This window comes from Diospyros lotus, chromosome 4 (genome assembly GCF_014633365.1).
Source record: "Diospyros lotus cultivar Yz01 chromosome 4, ASM1463336v1, whole genome shotgun sequence".
Lineage (NCBI taxonomy): Eukaryota > Viridiplantae > Streptophyta > Magnoliopsida > Ericales > Ebenaceae > Diospyros > Diospyros lotus.
The window spans coordinates 14297715-14323323 of NC_068341.1; the positions used below are offsets into that span (position 1 = coordinate 14297715).

At 34.7% G+C, this 25609-nt stretch overlaps 1 protein-coding gene and 2 non-coding genes across 3 annotated transcripts; all 3 read left to right on the forward strand.

The window, feature by feature from the left end:
- The first annotated feature begins 5137 nt into the window (after positions 1–5137).
- On the forward strand, positions 5138–5219 carry TRNAS-GCU (transfer RNA serine (anticodon GCU)). The gene has a single exon. It is a non-coding gene; the product is annotated as a tRNA-Ser (tRNA).
- Positions 5220–17924: 12705 nt separating this feature from the next.
- Positions 17925–18006, forward strand: TRNAS-GCU (transfer RNA serine (anticodon GCU)). Its single transcript has one exon. It is a non-coding gene; the product is annotated as a tRNA-Ser (tRNA).
- Positions 18007–20313: 2307 nt separating this feature from the next.
- LOC127800698 (aspartyl protease AED3) lies at positions 20314–22056 on the forward strand. The gene has a single exon (XM_052335462.1). The coding sequence runs from the start codon at positions 20442–20444 to the stop codon at positions 21792–21794; it is 1353 nt and encodes a 450-aa protein (XP_052191422.1). The 5' UTR covers positions 20314–20441; the 3' UTR covers positions 21795–22056.
- Positions 22057–25609: the final 3553 nt, after the last annotated feature.

Here is a 25609-nt window from a genome sequence, read left to right on the forward strand (position 1 = left end):
ATCTGGGTTGTTGAAGAAACATATCTGAATTGTTGAATGAGAAGATCTATAATATATTTTTTAAAAAATGGATTTGGGTTAATATATATATATATGGATATTCTCTCTGATTGCGGATGCAGACATTATGTCGAATCGTGAAAATAAAATATTATTATTTTTTAAATGCGGACGTAGGCGTTACGCCAAACCGCTAAAATAAAATATTATTATTCTTTAATTACGGATGTAGACGTTATGTCGAACTATAAAAAATAAAATATTATTATTCTTTAATTGTGGACGTAAACGTTAGGTTGAACTGCGAAAATAAAATATTATTATTCTTTAATTGCGGATGTAGGCGGTACGCTAAACCGCGAAAATAAAATATTGACATTCTTTCAAATTGCAAATGTAGGCAGTATGCCGAACCGCAAAAATAAAATATTGATATTTTTTTGAATTGCAGACTTTGCCCACAATTCCAGCAATAATATACACACGAAACTGGGGAACTGCAACATTATGGCAAGAAAAACAAAAGGGCCATTACCTTGCACGTAGCCCTGCAACGAGAGAAAAACAACAAGTCCATTATCCCTCGCATAGCCCAATAATGAAGGAAAACAAGCACGTTGTCTCGCTAGCAGTTTGATAATGAGGTAAAAATAAAAGTCTTATTGCTCTGCTCGTAACCCAACAATGAGAAAGACAACAAACTCGTCGCCTCGCACATGTCCCGGTAACGAAGAGAAAACGAAGTTCATTGCCCCACGCATAGCTTGGCGTCAAGGGAAAAACGAAAAGTCCATTGTCCTGCGCATAGCCCGACAATGAGGATAAAATAAAACTGTTGTCCTGCAAGTAGTTTAGCAGCGTGAAGGTATAAAATTCATGTCTCGCGAGTAGCCCGACAATGGCGAGGCATAATCAATGTACTATTCCCTTTGCCTTCCAGCCAAATACAAGAGTAAAGAGTAATTGTTGTGTCATAAGTAAAAGCCTATAATATCCTTTTAAGATAAAAGACATAAATTTCTCATATGTGGAGGGTCCCGCATAAAGTGTGCAAATACGATAAGTCCGACATTTAAAAATTATTTTGAATATTTAAAGAAAATGATAGATAATTATCCATATCAAATTTTAATTCTAAAATGATTATAAAATATTTGAATAAGTATCATTCTTAAGAAATTCTATCCCTAAAAGAGGCAAGATAAATATTATCTATAAAAGATACAAATTATCTGTATCTTAATTCTAATAGGTTTTAGAATATCAAAATATATGTTATCTATAGCTATCCTAGTCCCAATCAGATTGGGATCAATCAATATAAGTGTTATCTACAAGAATGCTAATTTTGTTACATTTTAAATGACTCCATATTTCTTTATAAATATGCAGGTATGCACTCTTGAAAATAGATGATGTATTTGATATTAATTTCAATACAGTTTCGTTTATTATACTCAATATCTAACTTAAGCGTCAGAGTGTTTGCGTAGGGATCTCTCTGCCTCCTCTGACTGTTTTCTTATTTTTGCAAGCTCATGCTACTTTAAGACAACGTTTTCATTTTACAAATTTATTGTTGTAATCGTGCAATAATAAATGTATTATTTTATTTAAATAATATTAAGAGTTATGTGGCATCTTCTCATTGGAGAAGGCTAAGGAGATAACGTGACATTGTCTCATTTGCGTATCACCTCCTCGATACAAATCATGTGTTATTATTTTCTTTTTTTATTACTTCTTAAATACATCATATCACCTCCTTTGTTTATTGTCGTCATTAATCATGACTTATAGCATTACTCATTTTATTTTTATCTCGATAAAGATAGAAAATATGTTTTTTTATAAAAGTTTTATACAAATATTTAGCAATATATATTTGATTTTTTTTTTTTTTTTTTTTTTGGGGGGGGGGTGGGGGGGGGGGGGGGGGGAGGGGGTGGCGGATGATAATGGAGAGGGCACAGCATGTGTGAAGGGTTGGTATCAGAATCATAAGATCATGAAACTAATATGATTGATCTGATCTGATGGCACACTTGACAAATTCATGCAGCACTGTTTCTCCATGTTCTTATCTCTCAATTCCTAAGCAGCTTTCTATCCATCGCTCGCTCCCACAAACTTAGAACCGTATTGTACGTTAATCATGCAGCAAATCAACTCTTTACTCATTTATTATCTAAACTAATAATTCTTCTATCAATCCAAAATATATAGGGGTGAGCAAATATTCAGCTAAATCAACTTAATTGAAGTGAACCGACAATTTTGATTCAATTTTTTATTAGTAACGGGTTGATTTAGTTATTTCTTTCGAGATTTTCAGTTATTTAGTTAGATTCGATTTGTTTTTTTTTTTTTCAAGAATTTTGATTATTTGGTTCAATTTTTTTGGTATTATTAATTAAAAAATCGAACTGAACCGACAAATCAGTGATCTTTTATTAGGTTCGGTTTGATTTTTTTGGTAAAAATTTTGATTCGATTATAATGACTCAAAATTTGATTATTTCGGTTAATTTAGATGATTTGGTCAGTTCGGTTCGATTATATACTTCAATTCGATTCGATTTGATTAGTAATTTCTGATTGATTTGATTTGATTATAATCAATTACACACCCCTAAAAATATATAGGAAGGGGCTTGGTAAAACTATTTAATTTTTTTTAATGTAAAGTATTAAGTGATTATGTATATTACCAAAGTACCACCAAATCAGACAGTTGAGATGATAACAGCTTATAAGTCAAAAGTATCGGCGGTCTCATTCCCCAGAAGTCAATTTTGTGTCTCTCGTGCGCGTCGATTTCGACGTAGTCGTAATTAAAAATCAAGGCATGGTGCCATTGAGTCCGCAACCAGGTTCCCCCGTCCACCGACTTATTGCCCTTCCTTTTTCCCTTCCAGCGTCGTCGTTTTGCAATTCCCTTTCTTAAATGATGGTTTCTTTATGGTTAAGAAATCACAGTCTTTGTCTTAGCCCCTAAATACACAATAATTGCTTAATTAATGCATAATATACGTTTTCTAGTAAAAATTAATTATCACTAAAATAAAATACAATATTAATAATTATTATGTCATAAGTAAAGATCCATTAATTAAGAGTCCAATAGTCCAAAATATATTTTTGGGTTAAAAGGTGTAAATTTTTTATAAGCACGGGATCTCACACAAACGCTCAAACTAGATAATTTCAATATTTAAAAATTTATCTGAGAAGATAAACAATTATCGATAAAAAATTTCAAATCTAAAAGGATTTTGAAATATTAGGATAAGGATAAACAATATCCATAAGAATCATAATTCCAAACAGATTAGGAAAAATCAAAATATATGTTATATGTATCTTAATTCTAACGAGTTACAGAATACTAAGATAAATATTATTTATAAGAATCATAATTTTAATAAAATAAAAAAACAAAATAAGTATTATCAACGAGGATTCTTTAAAATTACTTAATATTTCTCTACGAATAAGTAAATACTTATTCTTGAAAATTGATATACTAGTTTCAATACAGTATTCATTATATACTTAAGTATCAAAGTGTTTGCGCAGGGACCTTCCCACCCCTTCTAATTATTTTCTTATTTTTGCAATTTTCGATGACTTGATAACGATATTTTTTAATAAAATAAATTCATTGTTATATTTAAGTAATAAAAATAATCTTACAACTAACACGGCGCAACGGAATTAAAAACAAATACATTATCAAATTTAAGTATTACATCATATAATGCAAGATGTATAACTTATATTATTATAAAATATTAAAACACTATGTATATTACATAAAATTTAGCTTTTACTATGAGAAAATTATTATTGCCCATCCATTATTATATAACACATTGATGTAGCAGTAACAAATACTTTAATCATGCATGACACTAACATGTAATTATACAACTGCTTTACCTATGCGATGGAGGTTTGTTGCCCTAGGTATTTTCTCTAAAATTTTTATCGCTTTTTCTCAGCTTATGGGTGAACAACACGTGGAAGGTTGTGATTGCACGTTTCTGGGGAGTCAAAAAAAAAAAAAAAAAAAACCAGCGAAATTTCTTGGCAAGCTGTTGGGATTTTCCTTTCATATTGCCTATTTCTCACTCTTATTATTATTTGTCTTCACCAACCCCTTAAAGTGGGGACGTGCACACAGAAAGTCATGCAAATATCTCATGAATTCACAACATTCTCTCTCTTAGCAAATTTACTTTCATATTTTCTCAGTCCAAAAGATGAAATCGCTCATCTCGACGTCCTTTATACTCGATCCGACAGGATATGGGGGAGGTTAATCATGGTGATCCAGCTGGACGCAGTGGTTAGACCCGAACTCACTGCGCACAAGGAGCCCCTCACTTTGGAGAGAGATATCCCACATTACCGCTTGCGAGACTCGATCATCGGTCTTGGTCTAAGATTCACCACAGAAGGCACTTTGTGCCCCTCTTCTTGACCAACTGGGCTGCCCATACATGCTACTTTCATATTTTCTCGCTCAGAGTTTACGACGCATAGGCATAGCATACTCTCGAATATATAAAAAAATAACTATTGGGCCATATTACTTTAGGCCTAGCCCACCATGGACTTGGGCCGTATTACCTGTGTATTTGTTACAATGCTTTTTAAAAAAAGATCTTCTTTTGAATACTTTTGAGGAGAGCTGTTAAAGTGGCCGAAAGCTATTGGATAACCTCGCAAGTAACCATTGTATTTAAGAGTTTTATTCATAAATTGATTTTTGAAAGTGAATTTTTACGTAAAATATTTAACGTATTGCGGATCAAAATATTTTGGTTGCTCGTAAGGGTGGATATGGCCCGCCAAATATACCCAAACCCCCCGCTTTTGTTTTGTAGGATTCCTCTTAAACGAATAGCTAGCTAGCTGGATTTGCAATTTCGACTATAATTTAAGATTTACAGGGGGGCCTCGGCCCAATTGATACGTAGATGCCTGCCTGCCTGTGCGGACAAATGAGGCCTTAAATTGGGCTCTTGGGTATCGATTCGATGGGATTGGGAGAGATGCAGAAAGGCCGCTCTCCGTCACCCGCTCTGTATCTAAGTTCTTATGAATATTCTCACGTGCACGTCATCAACCTGTCGCTTTGGCCGAGTGGTTAAGGCGTGTGCCTGCTAAGTACATGGGGTTTCCCCGCGAGAGTTCGAATCTCTCAGGCGACGGCAATTTTTAAGTTTTATTTTTTTATATTAGTTGCATTGCACCACACTAGCCAGTAGCAAGCAAGTAGCAACACACTCCTGGACCTGTACTTGCTCTTTGCTAAATGTTGACACATTTCTTCTAGGGGGAGAGATTTTAAGATTTTTTTTTGAGAATATTAGATTGAGAATTTATATTCCTATGTTTAGTATAAACTTTTTATAAAAAAAATTCTGAAAAATAGAATTCCCGAGAATGATTTTTAAGTAACTTTTCCATAAAAAAAATTTCATGGGATTGGAAATCCATATTTTTCATAGTCTTGAGAATGTTTTTAAGTAAAGAAAATGACAAACACTCATTACCCTTTTATAATACCATACAAACATATTATATATATATATACATAATGTATAAAAAAAATGATATTGTTTTGACTTCCTAAAGATGTTGCGGGTTCTAATATTTTATATAGTAGAAAGGAATTTATCATTTTAAACAAAAAATCAAATAAGGGTAATTTTGTAAAAAGAATATGAATTTCTAAGAATATTATATTTAAACCAAATATAAGAATATAAAATTTTCAGAAAAGAATATTCAATATTTCTTAGAATATTTAAAGCTAACCAAATATAGAATTGTATAAATTCTAGGAATAAAAGATTTTCAAGAATATTCTCAAGAATTTAAAACCTTCTCCCGTACCAAACGCCCCTTATATTTTCTGAACTCTCAACTACGAGTAATTTTTTTTTTCTTTAATAAAACATCACAAATCTAAATAAATAAAGGATAATGCTATAGGTATGCCATGGGCTACTCCCTCGGCTACCAAAACATTTTTAATTTATTTTTATATTACTTTTTCTTCTGCTTTGCTTTTGGGACACCCAATGAAATCTACCCGCCCAAATCCATCCCATTCTCTCATTTCTCTCTCTCTCTGCTACCTGCCCAAACCCATCCCTTCTCTCTCCCCTTCTCCCTCTGTTGCTCTTCCCTACTTTTGACTACTGTTGGTCACCTCTCCATCTTCGATCATCATCGACCACCTCTCTCACCGTGTATGTCGGGCTGTCTCTCTCTCTCGCCCAAAATAACTTTCTTTCGCCCCCGCCCGCCTCTCCTGATTCTATCGACCCCATCCGTCCCCCCATTTCCAGACACTTTGGACCCCACTTGCATCCCCCTCTCACGACAACCTTCGACCCCAACCGCTGGCCACCCCTTGCACGATCACCGTCTCTCTCTCTCTCTCTCACTCACACACACACACACACAAACACACACACACACATACACACACACACACACACACAACCGTTGCCTCGCCCCTGGCCAGCCACTGCACCCCCATCCTTTGCCTTCGCCCCCACTCGTTGCCGGCCAGCTACTACACCCCACCGCCGCCCATTGTATCCCCCACCTCTTCTTTTCGCAAAGATAATCTTTCGGAGCAAAATGACTAGTTTTTTAGGTAATTTTCTAGATTTATATACTACTTGATTTATGTTTTTGAGTATTCCTAAAATATTTGATTTATGTTTGTTATTTTAACCTTGATGATGAGACAATAGATGATGGAAGTTTGGGAAATGATGAAGATTATAATTTAATGGACAATTTGGATGGTTTGGATGATGAAATATTAGAAGAAGACAGTGAGATTATTGTGCCGCAGGTTGGAATGAAGTTTAAGGATGCCAATGAAATATTTAAATTTTACAAGAAATATGCATATAACCTAGGTTTTCCAGTTAGGAAAAGAGCTTCGAGAAAGGGTGAGGATGGAATAGTAAAATATGTGACATTTTCATGTTGTCGAGAAGGCCAAAGAACTAGGTCTAAAAGTACTAATTCGATGCCACAACCAACCATTCAAATAGGGTGTAAAGCTAGATTGACTGCAAGTGTTGATGGTATTGGAGCATGGCAAATTAACACAATCCATCTTGAGCATAATCATAAGACGAATCCATCCAAATCTCGATTGTTTCGATGCAACCGACAATTGAGTGCACATGTAAAACGTTAGCTTGAAGTGAATGATATGGCTGGAATTTCGTTACATAAAAGTTATAACTTAGCGGTTGTCGAAGCAGGTGGATATAAGAATATGACATGCATTGAAAGGGATTGTAGAAATTATGTTGAAAAGGTTGGACGGTTACGACTAGGGGAAGGAGATGCAGCTGCAATACAGTCTTATTTTTCAAAAATGCAAGCAATTTGCCCTGGTTTTTTCTTCAGTATTGATTTGGATGAAGAGTCTCGATTGAGAAATGTGTTTTGGGCCGATAATAAGTGTAGAGAAGCATATAAGGAGTTTGACGATGTTGTGGCATTTGACACCATGTATCTCACAAATAAGTATGACATGCCATTCGCCCCTTTTGTTGGAGTGAATCATCACGGACAATCTACGTTGCTCGGATGTGGGTTACTCTCAAGTGAGGATATAGAGACATTTGTTTGGCTATTTAGGACATGGCTTCAATGTATGCAAGGCTAGGCCCCTAATGGAATAATTACAGACCAAGACAGGGCTATGCAAAATGCAATCCAAATAGTATTGCCGAATACCAAGCATAGATGGTGTTTGTGGCATATATTGAAGAAGTTGCCTGCAAAATTTGGCAACCATGTTCAAAAGGGTGCCATATTTTCAGCTATACATGAGCTAGTCTATGATTCACAAACTCTAGAAGAATTTGAATAAGGTTGGATTAGGATGGTTGAAGAACATGAATTGCATGGCAATGATTGGTTGGACAGACTTTACATGGATAGAAACCGTTGGGTTCCTTGTTTCTTGAAAACATCATTTTGGGTAGGTATGTCCACAACTCAATGCAGTAAGAGTATGAATGCATTCTTTGATGGGTTTGTCCATTCAAAGACATCGTTGAAGCAATTTGTTGAACAATATGAGCGAGCACTGAAGAATAAGGTTGAGAAGGAGTTCCAAGTAGATTTTCGGTCATTCTCTCAAATGGTTCCATGCATTACACCTTATGAATTTGAAAAGCAATTCCAATCAGTTTATACCATATCAAAATTCAGAGAATTTCAAGAAGAAATCAACAAAAAGATGTATTGTGACCTTATATCTGCTGACGATGGGTGTTCAGGAACAATGTATAAGCTACAAGAGGATGTCGTAGTTGGTGGGAGTGTTAAGAGAAAAAAATTTACCATTTTATTTCAGAGGGATAACTGCGAATTTATTTGTACTTGCCACTTATTTGAGTTTAGGGGAATTATTTGCAAGCATGCTAACTCAGTATTGATCCGTAATAACGTAAAATCACTTCATGAAAAGTATCTATTAAGGATGTGGAGGAGAGATGTGACTAGATGCCACACTAGGGTCGCAATTAACTATAATGGGTTGATCAATAGTTCTGGCCAGTTAAGATATGACAAATTGTGCAAAGCTTTTACCGAGGTAGCTGATCTTGCAGCATATGATGAAGGTTGTACCGTAAAGCGCTTGTATTTTGTAATTCCCATTGGGTTTTGTTTTATTTTATTTTGTAATTCCAATTTGATAGAGTTTTTACGATTAGCAAAATATTTAGCGTGAAGCTCTTAAAGTAGATATTCGTTTCTTATCTTATTTGTTCCTGATTGTAGAAAGATTACTAATTGGATTGACAATGTAACAATTAATACTCAATTACATTGCACTTCGTACTATTACTTTTGGTTTTCATCGTATTTTTTGTTATCTGTTCACTGGGAAGGAGAGAAATAGATCTACTTTTGGTTCATTGATGGCTGTTCATTGTGGTGGTTTGCCATGTTTTTGATTGTTCATAGTGCTTTAATTCTTGTTATCCCGCTTTCTGTAGTATAATGTCATAGTTGTTGTCTAGCTTGCAATAATTTTCAATGACTGTTTTGTAATTCCTTTGTGTTTTTCTTTAGCAATTTTTTCTATTTCTTTTGTTGTTTCTAATGATTTTATGTTTTGTCAATGTGTTCTGTTTCTATTGTGTTGGTTATTTATTTTTTTACAATTGTTTGAGTTTGCGTTTACTTCTTTATCGATATATATTGAAAATAATGGTGTATAAATATTTTATGCACATTGTCAATGTATTCGTTATCTCCTCCACAAAATGATAAGCCAGTCCAAGTCTTTGCAAGGTATCAATAAACTCCAGTTGATTTAGTGGCTTGACCATGCTGCTTAGAATCTTCTTGGAATCTTCCTTTAGCTTATTTGTTTCTCTTTTGTATGTCTCTCCCTACAGAATTATGTTAGTAGCTGGTGATCAGGATATTAAATGAGGATATCCAGTAATTAACCCCCCCCCCCAAAAAAAAATGTAGTCTAATACTTGCAATATCACAAACATGTGTGTGTGTGTGTATATATATACTTACCGCATAATTGTTAAGTAGAGACATCAGATAGTTGTAGTCCCAAATGCATGGTTGATAGTTACATGATCGTCTTACAACTGGTGCAACCATTTTTATATGACTATCACAAGGGACAATCTTTGTAACGTTGATATTGAAGTAAGCTTCCAGTGAGCCAAATCTAGTAGCTTGTAATTTATGAGAGAAGTTTACAGGGATTGAAGTAAGGAGACAAGCAGCCAATTGTCTGGTTTTGTCCTGCATAGCTGCAACAATTGTATATAACGATTGCAACAATTAATTATTAGCAGGGACAAAGGCAAAACAACAATTGCCAAAGCTGTATATAACCATATTCTTTGTTGACTTGAAAGTAGCAGCGTTGTACAGTCATGAAGGAATCAAATTCATTAAAAAAAGAACAAATGGTTTAAACAAACTAAAAATTTAATTTAAAGGCCATTTAAATAATTTTATATATTTATAAAATAATCATCAAATAAAATTTAAAAACCATTTAACTATAAAAAACAGATACCGCTAACAAAAAAATGCATTACAAACACATTCTTATCTCTAGAAAAACTTGTTCTAATTTTACAACTACAAATACATATCTAATAGTTCTCATGAGATACAATTTTACTCAAATATCCCACTACATATACATAATAAATACAATTCTCAAGTGTCAACCACAATCATGTCGGCCCATTTCCTTTACCATTGTCAAACACACTTCCTTTTCCCTTGTGCACTGTTATGTTCATTGAAATCTCTACGTCATATTCTTCATATATTCGAGCTATAGTCTGGAACATGCGAGAGAACTCTTCTACGGGAAAATTGGCCGTAGACTTAGCTGAAGCACTGCCACTAGATTCACCTTCGCCAAACAATCCACTTGATTTATCTTCTTTAGCCCACTTCCAAAATCCACACTTTATACTGGAAATATTGAACAACCTCTCTTTGTTTACAGACTCTTTTTCCACCCAGGGCTGGACCTTCCATGAGGCCTATGAGGCAGCTGCCTCAGGGCCCATGAAAATTTCATGGAAACTTCACTACTTAGGGGCCCATAAATAAAAAACATTCCCATTTGTAAGGGCCCATTTCCCATCCCAGCCACGCCACCCACATTCTTCCCGTTTGCAAAGTTTCTTCCTCCCTCTCTTTCGTTCTTTGCCCTAGCCCTACCACTCTCGCTCCGTCGCGCCTCGCCCTGGCCTCTCACTTCTCACTGCTCACTGCTGCTTCGTCGTCGGTCACTCGCTGCCTCTCTCTCCTCTTGCTGAGCCGTCACCCTCCGCCCTCGACCTCCCCTCACCCTCTCGCTCTCATCCTTGCTCTCTCACCTCTCGCTGCTCGATTGACGGTCGCTCGTCCTCACCGGCTCGCCTTGCCTTTGTGGCTGGTGGCTCGCTGCTTAGTCGCTCGCCCAGCAAGCATCGCCTTTCGCTGCTCTGCTCGGTCGCTTGCCCCTATGGGTTGTGGCCGGTCGGTGGCTCGTTGCCTCTTGCTTCATTGCTCACTGTCACTGGTGGCTCGCTGCCTCTCGATTGCCAATTGGCTCATTAGATTCACTTTTTCAGATTTGCTTCAACTTTCAGCGATTACATTTGGGGGCCCATTTTTTACATTTCGCCTCAGGGTCCCAAAAACTCAGGTACGACATTGTTTCCACCTCGAAATATTTTACAATGTCTCGTTTACACAATGGGCATGGGAGCTTTGTTGGACATGCCGCAAAGTAGTGTCCCTACCGTCTACAGCTATGATATATTTTTGGATTTCGTCCCATCATTGTAACATTGTGAATTAGAAATTGTACTTCAATTAGCAACAACTCAAGGTTAAAGAATACAAAATTTTTATGATTTAAAGAATAATCAAATTAGATTTAAGGTTTCATAAATATATTATAGTATAAAATCAAATTAAATATCTAAGGTCAGCTTCCTATTAATTAAGTGGTATGGCCTTTCTATGCTATGGAGGATTAAACCATCTCACAAAAGGGGAAGTTAAAATACAAAATGTTTATATTTATTACACATATCAATATTGTATGAATCTCTTCCATAGAATCTACAGTCCAAAAACCCTTACTAGCCACAGTTGGCATTATAAAGTGCAATCTCATGCCCACAACACCTCAAATATGACTTCAAAGTTTATCGTAATGTTAGAAAACCATTTACAATTTGATATTTTCATGAATGATTCCTTATATAATCGTTAAGGATGTGGAAAACAAGGCATAAGGAGAGACTAAATCAATGAGATGAAAATGTATCATATTTCTTGAGAATCATTAGGAACTCAGCAAGCAGTAATATGCTCTAATTAATCCTAATTGAGAGCAAAGAAAAAATTAAAATTATTTGGTCAATTGGATTGATAAATGAATGTTTATAATTGTCAACCACACGTCAAAAGTTTTCTAAAAACAATAACAATGGCAAGCATTTTATTCAACTATATGAGCCAATGTTTATAATTGTCAACCACACGTAAAAAGCTTTCTAAAAACAATAAGAATGGCAAGCATTTTATTTAACTATATGAGCCATTGAGCAGCATTGCCTCTGCAAAATACTACTATGCTTCTCTTAAGCATGTTTGGACATGGCATTTCAACACCTATTATTCAACTATAAGCATGATTTCATCTAGTATGATAGTAAAATTATTTTAAAAATCCGTTTATATTGGGGGACTAAGATCAATAACGACTTTGATGCAAAACCATTGTAACTTTTTGTGTGTGCTATAAATGGACTCAAAACTAAGAAATATCACCATACGAGAATGCTATTATGTGAAGACATGGGCAAATGTATAAAGCTCGAAGTACCACATACCAGGAGTGTTAGCCGGCAGGTGGGCGCGCCTGCAGGTGGTTGGGGGTGCAGTGGCTGGCAGGCGGCAAGTCGGGAGAGGGAGATGCTGATGGGGTCAACAGTATCGTTAGAGGGAAAAGAAAGGGGGCGACTATGCTATTTTGGGCCAGAGAAAGAGAGAGAGAGAGAAAGAGGCAGTGGCCGACTACTGGGTCAACAGTGTCGGGAGAGGGGGAAGAGGGTGGGGTTGACAGAGTTGGGAGAGGGGGGGACGGATGGGGTTGACGGAATCTGGAGATGGGGGATAGATGGGGTCGACGGAATCGGGAGAGGCAGGCAGGGGCGAAAGAAAGTTGTTTTGGGCGAGAAAAAGAGAGAGAGACAACCCGACATACACGGTGAGAGAGGCGGCTGATGATGATCGAAGATGGAGAGGCGATCAACACTAATCGGAAGCAGGGGAAAGCAACAGAGGGAAAGGGGGAGAGAGAAGGGGGTGGGTTTGGGCGGGCAGTAGAGAGAGAGAGAAATGAGAGAAGGGGATGAATTTGGGCGGGTAGATTTCATTGGACATATAAAAATAAATGAGATTAAAGGAGAGAAAAACAAATTAGAGAAAATATTCCCATTTGAATATAGTTCAAATAGATAAAAAAGTAATCAAAATCTAAGTGCAATAGGCTAAATGTCATAAAAAAGAAAGACATCGCAACAAAAAAAAACGTACCTATCCAATTTGGAAAGTTCTTGTTTGACTTGATATGTTATAAAGGTTTTAGAAAAAAAATTTATTTTCATAAGAAATGCTTAGGAGCTTATAAAAATTATGAAGCATTTTAAGAAAGTATTCAAAAACTTGTTTATTTATGTTTGAAACTCTCATAGTTCTAAACAATGCATGGTATTAGGGTCCGATACAAACATTTAAATAAGCTTTTCAAACGAATATGAGTTTTTGGAGAGATTTAGATGTTTGAGGGCATTATTTAATTTGAATATCTCATAACAACATTATGTCTCAAGATGAAAGCTTTGGATGACAATAAATATTGGGATGAAGGCTTTAGGATGACAATAGGTCTCGGGTTGACGACAATGTCAAGCAATTTAATAATGACATTTTCACCTCCATAAATTTATTATTATGTTCGAGTGACAATAATTACAATTTTGACATCATATATACATTGGTAATTTAGAATTAGAGGAATACAAGTACGACGCAGTTGTAGCAATATGTTTGTTAATTAAGTTAAAATCGAAAAATATAAGATATGAAAAGCATTTTAAATTTTTATTTTTTTCAACGTGTTTATTAAACTTATCTAATGATTTCTGAAAAAGAAGTCATGTAACTTCTTATTTGTCATTTTTTAGATATGTTTATCTTTTCCATTTTCAAGATAAACATATTTTAGACTTTACAAATAAGAAAAAAATACGCATATATCTTCTAGTGTATTTCAAAACATATAATAATAGTTTGATAAAAATCATTGAATGTTTTAGAGACTTATCTTGACCATTTCATATATTAGTTTAGAAAAAATTCAAATCTTATTTCAATATAATCTTATCTTATTAAACTTATTTTGACCATTGCTGATTAGTGGTTAATTTTGTAAAAATTTTATTATAATTATACCTTTCTTTTGATCTTAAAAATGGTTTAAATTAGATATTAATATATATTTTATGGTTATATGCAAGTTTAAATTGAAAAATGAATGAAATGAAATTTTAAAGTAAAATTTAATAATAATAATAATAATATATAAAATTATATATAATACATATACATCATTATATGCATGCATGTAATATATATATATAATATAATCTAATATATATATGTGCCATGTGTAATACATATATATAATATATAATTTATTAATAACATTAAATTATTTTTATTTTTTATTTTTAGGCATGAAGAATTCAAGCCCATGAAGACTTAAAGTACATGAGGAATTCAAATCCATGAAGAAATCAAACCCATGAAGAAATCAAGCCCATGAAAAATTAAAGTCCATGAAGAATTCAAGTCCATGAAGAAATCAAGCCCATGAAAAATTAAAGTCCATGAAGAATTCAAGCCCATGAAGAATTAAGGCCCAATTTGAGCAACTCATGGAAGATATTATTTGGAGAAGGCCCAAGGATTATTTTTAATCCTAATGAAGATTAAAAACCAATTTATAGAAATCTATTTTTATTTTTTATGTGAGAGCTTTATTAGGTGTGTTTTTTTAGCTAAAATCCATTTAACTATTAGGTGGATATTATAGCTAAAATCCATTTAACTTTATGAGTGCTTTATTAGGTATGTATTTTAGCTAAAATCCATTTAATATTAGGTGTGTATTATAGCTAAAATCCATTTAACTTTAAGTGTGTGAGTGCCCATTAGATATAATTATGTCTAGTTGAATAATTGAAATTGTGTGATTTGTATTGCATCTTGTGGCCTATAAATAGATCACTTGATTGCATTTGTAAGTGTGATTATTATTCTTGAATAAAAGTTTAGTTGTTTCCTTATAATTCTCTCTTTGAGAATTGTTCTTGTTCTTTCTCATTTTCTTTAGTACTTTTTCTTATAATCTTACCTTTTTTTTTTTCTTCTTTTAAATTCTTATGTCATTTATTGTCTTTTAATTATTCACCGCCTAAATGGCCGGTTAATTTATGCCTTTAAATTCCTGCAATTTTAATTCTTGTCTTTTAATTATTCACCGCCTAAATGGCCGGTTAGTTTATGTCTTTAAATTTTTGTAATTTTAATTATTGTCTTTTAATTATCCACCGCCTAAATGGTCTGTTAGTTTTTACTATTTTAATTCCTGCCATTTAAATTCTGTTATTTAAATTACGTCATTTAAATTCCTGTCAATTAACTTTCAAATAAAAATGAGTAGCTAAATCTAATCTTGGGTTAAGGCAAGGACAGTGTCCAACGCCAATGATTCCCAAAGAAAGTTGCGCTTTAAATAAGTAACATTAATTTAAATTTCAGTATGAGTGTGTATTAATTATTAAAAAATCACTAGGTTTGGATTGGAGCGTAAGCCTAACTTAGAGCTTTCATGCCATGTATGAGAGTTACTAGAACTGAAAACGCTATCATACCTAAACCCAGATGATTAATTTAGTTGTTTTGTGTATTAATTGCAATTGGATTTATGGTGGTTGCTTAAATTAGAATCCCGCATATCATGTATGGGGATTGCTTAACCTAGAACTATCATCATCTCTAATTGCATTTAATAACAAACCCTCATATCTGAAATTAAATTAATGTTGCTAATCTTTTATGCTAAAATTTGGGAATCAACGAGTTGGTACTGAAATTGTCTTAACTCAAGCACTATCCAAATTCATATTTTTACGTTTAATGTTTATTTCAATTTCTGCCTTACTTTATTTTCTAGTATCTATTGTCTAAAAAAAACCATAAAAAACTTTGTTGCCAATTTGTCCAAATGCATGTGCGTGTGTGTGACATTCTTTTTCTTTTGCCATAAATAAATCTCTCAGTGGACGACCTGGATTCATCCAGAAAATATAAATTTAAATTTGGACTATAACTGCACTCGTACACTGGCGAGTATAAACCTCTCACTAAAATAAAAAAAATATAAAAATTTTATTATGATTTATTTTTATTGTATTTTAATTGCAGGGTGAGAGTGCAGTCAATTGCCATATGCTTCATAATCTTATTTTGACCATTACATATGCCCCACTAATATGATATTATGAATTGTGGAAGTGCCACATGTCTGCTTAAATTCGATGGCACCGACATCAAGGCAAGACAAACATGTCATACATACATATATATATATATATATATATGCAAATTAAGATGCTCTTTTCCATCCTCTTCCTCTATAGTTAGGGTGCGTTTGATAGACATGGAAAATGAGGGTGGAATTCATTTTTTATTTAAATTCCATAAAATTCTATCAAACAGCTTTTCAATTCCATGGAATTCGAATTCTATTTTACTTCAAAAAGTGAATATTTTTCTTGAAATCAAGGAATTGGAGTTCCTAGGGGTTGGGGTGAGAATTGGAATTCCATGAAATTAGAATTCCACACCTCATTTTCCAACTCTATCAAACGCACCCTTAGTGGTTATATCAATAAAAACGAGTTTCAACGGTTTGATTGAAGCTTATTTATTTAAATAAATAAATTAATTTTAAGTTTAATTTTTGAGTTCTTTATTGAGTAAGTTAAAAGTTCATGTTTTATGAAAAGATTTGATTAGTTAAAAAGTAATTTAATTTTGATATAAATAGTTTTGATTTGATTAGATTAGCCAAACTGATTCAAACTTAAATAAAATTTTAAACAAAGATTTGCATCACTAATTCACTATGATCAGTCCTTCCTTGGACAGTCTTAACTTAATCGATAAGGCAAATGCATGGAATATGAGCAAAATTAGAACAGCCCCAGTAAGTATTATTATATAAATTATAAAAAAATTACTTAAAATCAATTATTATATTAATATTAAATTTGATATAATAATCAAATGAAGCTGAAGCTGAAACTGTCCAGTTGGCGCCTTGGCTTGGAGTTGGCGATGCCATTCCCTTCTTCGTTTCCATTCCAATTGGAATTCATTTGGAGAAGGGGGGAGGGGTCCCAGTGGTCCCATTCTCCGCTTACCCCCGCAGCAAGCACAAACACAACAGGAAACATCTGTGTTCCTTCCTCTTTCCGCTTGGGCGTCACAGGCCATTTATATTCCTCACTCTTCCTCCATAGCCTTCAATCTCCACTCCCATCTTCTTGCGTCCTTAATTGCTACTGGTCTTAATTCTTAACCCAACACAAATACCATATCAAACTCTTTCTTTCTTTCTTTCTTCTTTCGCTCGTTCGATTTCTTAGAAATTCGTGACATGGGTCTAGAAGGTTTTGTCCAGGGGGGTATTGCTTCAGTCGTGGCGGGTTGTTCGACCCACCCGAGAGTCAACTTTGAATCTGAAATCAGAGCAACCCAAATGCGAACAAAACATAATTGCAACGCAAAGCCTGCAAACTTCACCGGTACCACGATATGAGATTATCCGCAAGGAAAATCCATCCAAGGAAAAGGACAACCCACCCAGTCGCTTGAAAAAGAACGAACGAGTCCAGTCGCGTAACAACGAGCCGACAGCCCATCTGAAATCCGAGTTAAATCCTCCGTAGAAGCCCTCTAATCGCCAAGAACATGCAACCCATGAGCTGAATCAAGCCAGATGCAAACCGAGAAGGTCGCTTCACAAGATCCGTCAAACAAAACCCTGGAACTGGGGGCTTCGGCCCAATTGATGCGATAGATGCTTTTCTGCCTGCCCGTGTGGACAAATGAGGCCTTAAATTGGGCTCTTGAGTCTTGGTCATCGATTCGATGGGACTGGGAGACATGTAGAAAGACAGGTCTCCGTCATCCTCTCTGCACCTAATTTCTTATTAATATTCTCACGCAGAAATCGCCAACCCGTCGCTTTGGCCGAGTGGTTAAGGCGTGTGCCTGCTAAGTACATGGGGTTTCCCCGCGAGAGTTCGAATCTCTCAGGCGACGGCAATTTTAAAGTTTTATTTTTTTATATTAGGTGCATTGCACCACACTAGCAAGTAGCAAGCAACACACTCCTGGAACTGTACTTGCTCTTGACACATTTCATTTATATTTTCTGAACTCTCAACTATGAATACTTTTTTTTTTTCTTTAATAAAAATCACAAAGCGAATAAATGAGATTAAAGAAGAGAACAACAAATTGGAGAAAATATTCCCATTTGAATAGAGTTCAAACAGATAAAAAAGTAGTCCAAATCTAAGTGCAATAGGCTAAATATCATAATAAAGAAAGACATCGCAACAAAAAAAAACCTATCTATCCAATTTGGAAAGTTTTTGCTTGACTTGATTTGTTATAAAGGTTTTGGAAAAAAAAATTGTTTTTCATAAAAAAATGTCTATGAACTTATAAAAATTATGAAACATTTTAAGAAAATACTCATAAACTTATTTATTTAGACATTTGAAACTCTTGATTCAAAGTTCTAAACAATGCATGTTAAGAGATAGGGTTCGATACATACATTTAAATAAGCTTTTCAAATGAATATGAGTTTTTAGAGAAATTTAAATGTTTGAGGGCATCATTTAGTTTGAATGTTTGAGTAAATCTTTCAAAAGAAAATATGTAAGTTTTCTTTGAGGGAATTGAATAAAGCTTGACATATATAGGAAAAAGTTTTGTGAAAGTGTTCAATCATCTAAAAAATGAAATACAGATATATATAATTATTTATATTTATTAAAATCATTAAAAATTAATCATGTGATTATTTTTTATTATCATCAAAATAAGGCCTATAAAACACTATTTATATATAGCCTTGGAAGTTGGAACTATATAACATAAATATCCACCACCTTTGTTTGATACATGCACGATAACATTTGTGTTGCATACCCTGCAAATTGGCATTCCGAGGCTGTGCGGACCGATCGATCGATCCATGGCGTAGCTGTATATTTGTAAAGAGATTGACTGATCTATTGTCATCTTATACGTACCCAGTTACCATACTTGAATATTAAGTTTTTCTTAAGCTAGCTGCTGATAACTGAATGATGCGCAAGAAGGCATTAATTCCCATAGACGGTACAAAATTGGGGTTCATTTTCTTCAGAAAGATCCTGTTGACGATGTTGTTGTTGTGGTCCGTCCATCCATGTGTAGGGCAGATGGGGATTTGGCTGTATCCTGGACAAACTGACACTATAGCCTCACTGCGACAACCCTGCACGGAGCTGAACCTGTGAGCTGAGGAGGAATCATTGCAGATTGTTGATTGGTAAGTTCCCTCTCTAGCTAAGCTAAGCTTGTCTTCTTTTGATTTCTTATGGTGTGGATGCTAGCTAGCCATCAAATAAAAGATATGGCTCTTAATTATTTGTCTTCTCTTTTATGCCAGTTTATGTGTTGTATACAGTGCCAGGTTATAATTGAGGCTTAATGAGTAGATTAAAAGATGGAAAGTATATATCTATTATATATATATATATATTTATAGTGCAGCTTGCATGTGACAGAGGAGAGAGAGAGTGGAGAAGGCCGTGAAGTAAAATATACAACAAAGAAGATAGGATTTGCCTTCCATTCAGATTCACCATTAGCGCAGAAGTGTGGGTCCGGGTCACCCGAATATGTCCGTATACCCGTGACCGACCGCTTCTCGTGGTGGAAGTGGTAGACCCTAATTAATAAGAGAACACCGACAAACACGTCCGGTTGTCCTCCGGTGAGAGTTCACGAGTTGTACTACTCACTGTAATCTCTTAACCCTTTAATTCTGTTTATGTTGCCATCGGGACACTCCTCCATCCATGCATGCATGACTGAGTGGCAATCCAATAATTCCCTCACAATTAATAGAGAGATGGAAAAGACTGAAGTTCCAACCCCTTGCCAGTTAACCAAATTATTGATTTCTCACTGTTTCCGATCACATGATGAGCATCTCTGTTTCGAACTCGATCTCCTCTCTCTCTGCAATATGAACGTGATCGATCATACATAATATGTATATATAACTTTGTCATTTATCTGTTACTTTATAATAATTACATGCCACGACATTATTGGTATTATTTTGCGGCCCGTGCTGGCCAACTTGCTTGGTCCAAAACTGTCTTTACTCTTTAGGAAAATAATATCTCCAGAATATTCCAAAAATCTCCTCAGTACTGTAGGATAACACACACTCTTATGTGTGGTACAAGTACTTGACCGTAGTTCTTTCTTCTTTTTACCAGCATAAGGGCATTTTAGTAATTAATCTAGTCCCCCCGCTTTCTTATATATATGCAAGGCTCTTTATCCTTTTGTTTTGTCTCTCTCAAGCATCCTAGAGCAACAATCTTTGCTTCATTTTCTCATATTTAGATAGATACCCTACTGGACTGCCAGTGCCACTGAGCCAAGCCCAGTAAAAAGGTCCAACAATGGACTTGTCGACCATCTTTGCTTTCTTCTTTGGTGCTCTACTGCTGGTGCTCAGAACGACCATAGCTTTTGATTCTTGTGCTTCTTCCAAATCCAAACCTGATAACGCAGACCTCTCTCTCATTCCCATCTACGGCAAATGCTCACCCTTCACGCCCCCAATCCCGAAGCCTTCCTCCTCCTACTCATGGGCCAACACGGTAAGCAACATGGCCTCCAAGGACCAGGAAAGGCTCACCTATTTGTCAAGCCTGGTGGCCCAAAAGACAGTGATCAAGGTCCCAATTGCCTCGGGCCAACACGTCCTTAACATCGGCAACTATGTCGCCCAGGTCAAGCTGGGGACTCCGGGCCAGCTCATGTTCATGGTCCTCGATACCAGCAACGATGCTGCATGGGTCCCTTGCAGCGGCTGCACCGGGTGCTCCTCGTCCACTGCTGTGTTTGCCCCGAACACTTCTTCAACTTACCAGTCATTGCTCTGCTCCATGCCCGAGTGCACTCAAGCCAGCGGGCTCTCTTGCCCGGCCGTCGGTTCGAGCCCCTGCCTATTCAACCAATCATATGGCGGCGATTCTTCGTTCTCAGCCACACTCTCCCGTGATTCTCTAACCCTAGCCACCGATGTCATTCCGAATTTTGCTTTCGGATGCATCAACACGATCTCGGGCGGGTCAGTTCCGCCCCAGGGGTTACTGGGTCTGGGCCGTGGAGCCATGTCGGTAATGTCACAATGCGGGTCACACTACTCGGGTGTCTTTTCGTATTGTTTACCAAGTTTCAAATCGTACTACTTCTCCGGATCGTTGAGACTGGGACCCGTCGGTCAACCAAAGACCATCCGCACCACCCCGCTTCTACGCAACCCTCATCGCCCATCTCTGTACTACGTTAACCTAACCGGAATAAGAGTGGGGCGGGTCAATGTCCCCGTACCCTCGGAGCTCCTAGCTTTCGATCCCAACAGCGGAGCCGGGACCATAATCGACTCGGGTACGGTTATCACCCGATTCGTTGAGCCCATCTATAACGCGATCAGAGACGAGTTCAGGAAACAGGTGAAAGGGCCATTCACGTCGCTGGGGGCATTCGACACGTGCTTTTCTGGGGGGAATGAAGACATAGCGCCGGCGATTACCTTCCACTTCACGGGAATGGACTTGATGTTGCCCATGGAGAATTCGCTTATCCACAGCAGCGCAGGATCACTGGCCTGCTTGGCCATGGCGGCGGCGCCAAACAACGTGAACTCGGTGTTGAATGTGATCGCCAATTTGCAGCAGCAAAACCTCCGAATTCTGTTTGACACTGCAAACTCGCGCGTGGGGATTGGTCGTGAGCTCTGTAACTAAGGGCGGGGCAACTCTTATCTCTCGCTCTCGCTCTCGCTCGCTCTCTCTATATGTGGTGGTGGTGGTGGTGGTGTTGAATATTAATTAATTAATTGTAAAAGAGTAGTTTGTATTGTGCGAAGAATAAAAACTATATATGTTGAAGATTGTAATGCATGGAGTATGGTTTCGGCAATGTATAAATTGACAATCAGCCTGTAATTAAGCCTATTTATTACTTAACTAGGAGTTCTTCAATGCCATGCCCAGTTTTTCTCCTAAATAGATGATAGTGATATTTGGGTTATAATTTTTATAAATATTGTCGGTATTAATTTATTTGGAATATATTATAGATTTTGTTAATTTTGTAGATTAGTGTGTAATATTTTTTTGTATGATATATATATATTTTTTTAAAATTTTAGTCTCTAGTTAGATGATCTGTTTGGTTTTTTTTTTTTTTATAAAATTTGAATTGGGTTTGTAAAAATAAATAGTATATTTTTAATTGAAAAAGAAAGTTTTAATAGACATAAAATAAATCTAGTACAGTTATAGTTATATGCATTTTTTTTCCCTTTGCAATTAGTTTTTAGTGTGATACCGTTATTGTTTTAGTTTTGCATCGTTCAATCTTTTTATAGTAAATAGATGTGTATAATTAAGGTGTAACTATTGACATGTCTTTTGTTGATAAATGTTGAAATTTAAAGATTTATATTATGTTTGGATGGTGAGAAATTAAAAATATTATAAACTATGTTTAAATGGTAAGAAATTAAAAATATCATAAATAATAAGAAATATTATATATCTTTGTTACTATGAGCACTTAGGCAATTACAAAAGATAGTATAATCCAAAGCTTATTGGACTATATTTCTTCAAATAAAGAAGGAAAAATAAAATTATTCATATTTATAATACAATATACAATTGTTATGAATAACTAAATATAGTCGAAAAGTATCGTAGTATTGCGTTGGCCGAGTGGTCAAGACGTCTGCCTGCAAAGTATAATATGGGGCTTTCCTGCAAAAGGTTGAATCTCTGGGGGCGACCATGTTTTGATGTTTTTGACTTTTTTTCGGTGATTTGGTTTGATGAGATTAATCAAATGCTGCATTTAGTAAACAAATGACGATCATTTAACAGTAATACTGTTAATTTATTATTTGTCTTTAAACTAATTAAATTTTACTTAAAGCATCATGCTCAAATTCAAGAATTCTAATTTAATAAAATTAAAATTGAGTCTTTGCCTTTCCTCTTTAATTCTACAACAAATTGTTACCTTATTCGCATCGAAATAACATAATAACATAAAATTTGTCCAATATGAACAAAATCAAAGAGCTTTGCCTTCCTACATCCCCGCATTGGACAACATTACATAAATGTTGTCCGATGCAAAAATTGCCCCTATTTTTTGTCCTTTCATTTTTTTTTGCCATTTTTTTTATTTTTTTCTCTATTTATTGACCTTTTGTTACTATAACAAATTTTGGATTAAGAGGCATTTAAAAATGCCTTAATAGATAGTTTATTGGGGCATTTTAACTATTAGAGCATTAATAATAATGCCTCATATAACTATGCCCCAAAAACGTATTGAGGCACGTACAAATGTCTCAAAAATAACTATAAATTTAAGTTTGTTGCGACACTTAAAAATACCTCAAAATCACTATAAATTTATTTTTCATATCCCTCATAAGGCCATCTTTTAACTCTAACTTACTTTTCCCTCAACTCGAACCCTGAACCTTTCCTTCTTCTTGCACACGCGTGACCACTTAATCTACACATTATCTTATTAATATACGTGCCTATGTTTATTTTATAGTATATCTAAGTTTCATTAGAATTATTTTATTGAGGCACTTAAGATTTGTCTATTAGGGCACTTTGTTAGAGTGTCTTGTTAGAATTATTTTAATGGAGCATTTCAAAAATTCTGCCCTATTAGATTTATCTATTAAGACACTTATATTTGTCTATTAGGGCATTTCATTGTCGTGCCTCATTAGAGTTATTTTATTAGGGCACTTCTTTAAATTGTGCCTTAAAGTAATATTTTATAGGGCACTTAATTGTTGTGCCTCATTAAAATTATTGTATTGGGGCACTTTTTTAGATTATGCCTTAAAATGGTATTTTAGAGGACACTTTTTAAAAAATGCCCTAAAAAAAATAACTCGCTACATGCACCCACAGTCAAATGAAACTTATAATAGATTAATTAAGTTTATATATGGTCAACATTAATTTAAAATTATATGGGTAATGAATAATAAGTACAAATGAAATATGTATAAAATTTGAAATAGTAAGAAATTAAGAAAAAAATAAAGAGTGAAAAGGTGTAACGGAGTTTTATGCCTAATAATATAGCTTAGTAGTGACTAATGTATCAATGATGTTAGAAATTTGGGTCATTCTTGTTTGGATTGATAAAGAACGTTGTGGTGATTAGAATGGATGGATCTCTTTGTGAGAGCTCTAAAACAAGAGGTTAAGATTATCTAGAGTCATTCTCAAAAAAATTCTTTAATGCTCAAATCAATATGAATAAAGAATATTAAAATAAATTAATTATTAAAAAAATATAAAGTAACTATCAATGTAATCGAAGAAAGAGTGAGGAGAATACGAAAGAAGGAGGAAAAAAAAGAAGAGAATTATAGGGTTTGAAAGTCAATTTTTAAGTATTTATGGATTTGCTTATCTTTAACTTGGACTTTTCCCTCTATGGGTTTTGGGCTCAATTTGATTACATGTGTCTTGGCCAAAGTCTATTAAGGGGGTAAAAAAACTTAAAAAGGCCAAAATAATATTTTAGGTTAAAAATGTATATTTTTTTTTTAATTGGGGATATCATGCAATACATAAATTGAATAACTCTGACGAATGTAAATCCCCTCAAGGGTCTCATAAAAAAGATAAACATTATCTTTTAGAAATTCTAATAAAATTTTGGTACAAAATGGATAAATATTATCTAATAAAAATATTAATTTTGATAAAATATTAAAATATTGAGATAAACATTATCTCTAAAAAAATTTAAATCAAGGAGATTTAGGATTGTCCATTCTCTTTTATAAATAAACAGGTATTTATTTTAAAAAATGTACGTTTCTGATATTGGTGAAAATTCTACTCTGCAGTTTTCAGCGTTCTCAATATTTGACTTAAATATCGGAGTATTTGTGTAGAGACTCATCGCATTTTCTGACTATTTTTTTCTTTATAGTCTCAGACAATGTCAAGTCTTGGGACAAAGACCTCAGGACAATATTAGGTCTCAAAATGAAGGGCTCAGGACAACAATAAGTCTCAAGATAAAGGCCTTAGGATGATAATAGGTCTCGGGATGAAAAATGTCTTGGGTCAACAACAATCTCAATCAGTTTGATGATGACGTTTTCACCTCCATAAATTTATTATTATGGTCAAGTGACAACAATTACAATTTTGGCATAATCTAGACATTGGTAATTTAGAATTAGAGGAATACAGGTATGATACAACTGTAGCAGTATATGTTAACTAAGATATAGATCGAAAAAAATAAGGTATGAAAAATATTTTAAACTTTTGTTATTTTCAATGTGTTTGTTAAACTTATCTAACAACTTTTAGAAAAGTCTGTCATTTTTTAAATTTGTTTATCTCTTCGCTTATCAAAATAAACATATTTTGAACCTTACAAATAAGAAAAAAATGATGCATATATCCTCCAATGCATTTCAAAATATTTAACAAATAATTTGATACAAATCTTAAAATATTTCACAATCATATTTTGGCCATTTAATATTTTGATACCT

What these genes read in the sequence shown, in the direction of transcription:
- LOC127800698 (XM_052335462.1), top strand. Translation starts at nt 20,442, where the DNA reads ATGGACTTGTCGACCATCTTTGCTTTCTTCTTTGGTGCTCTACTGCTG.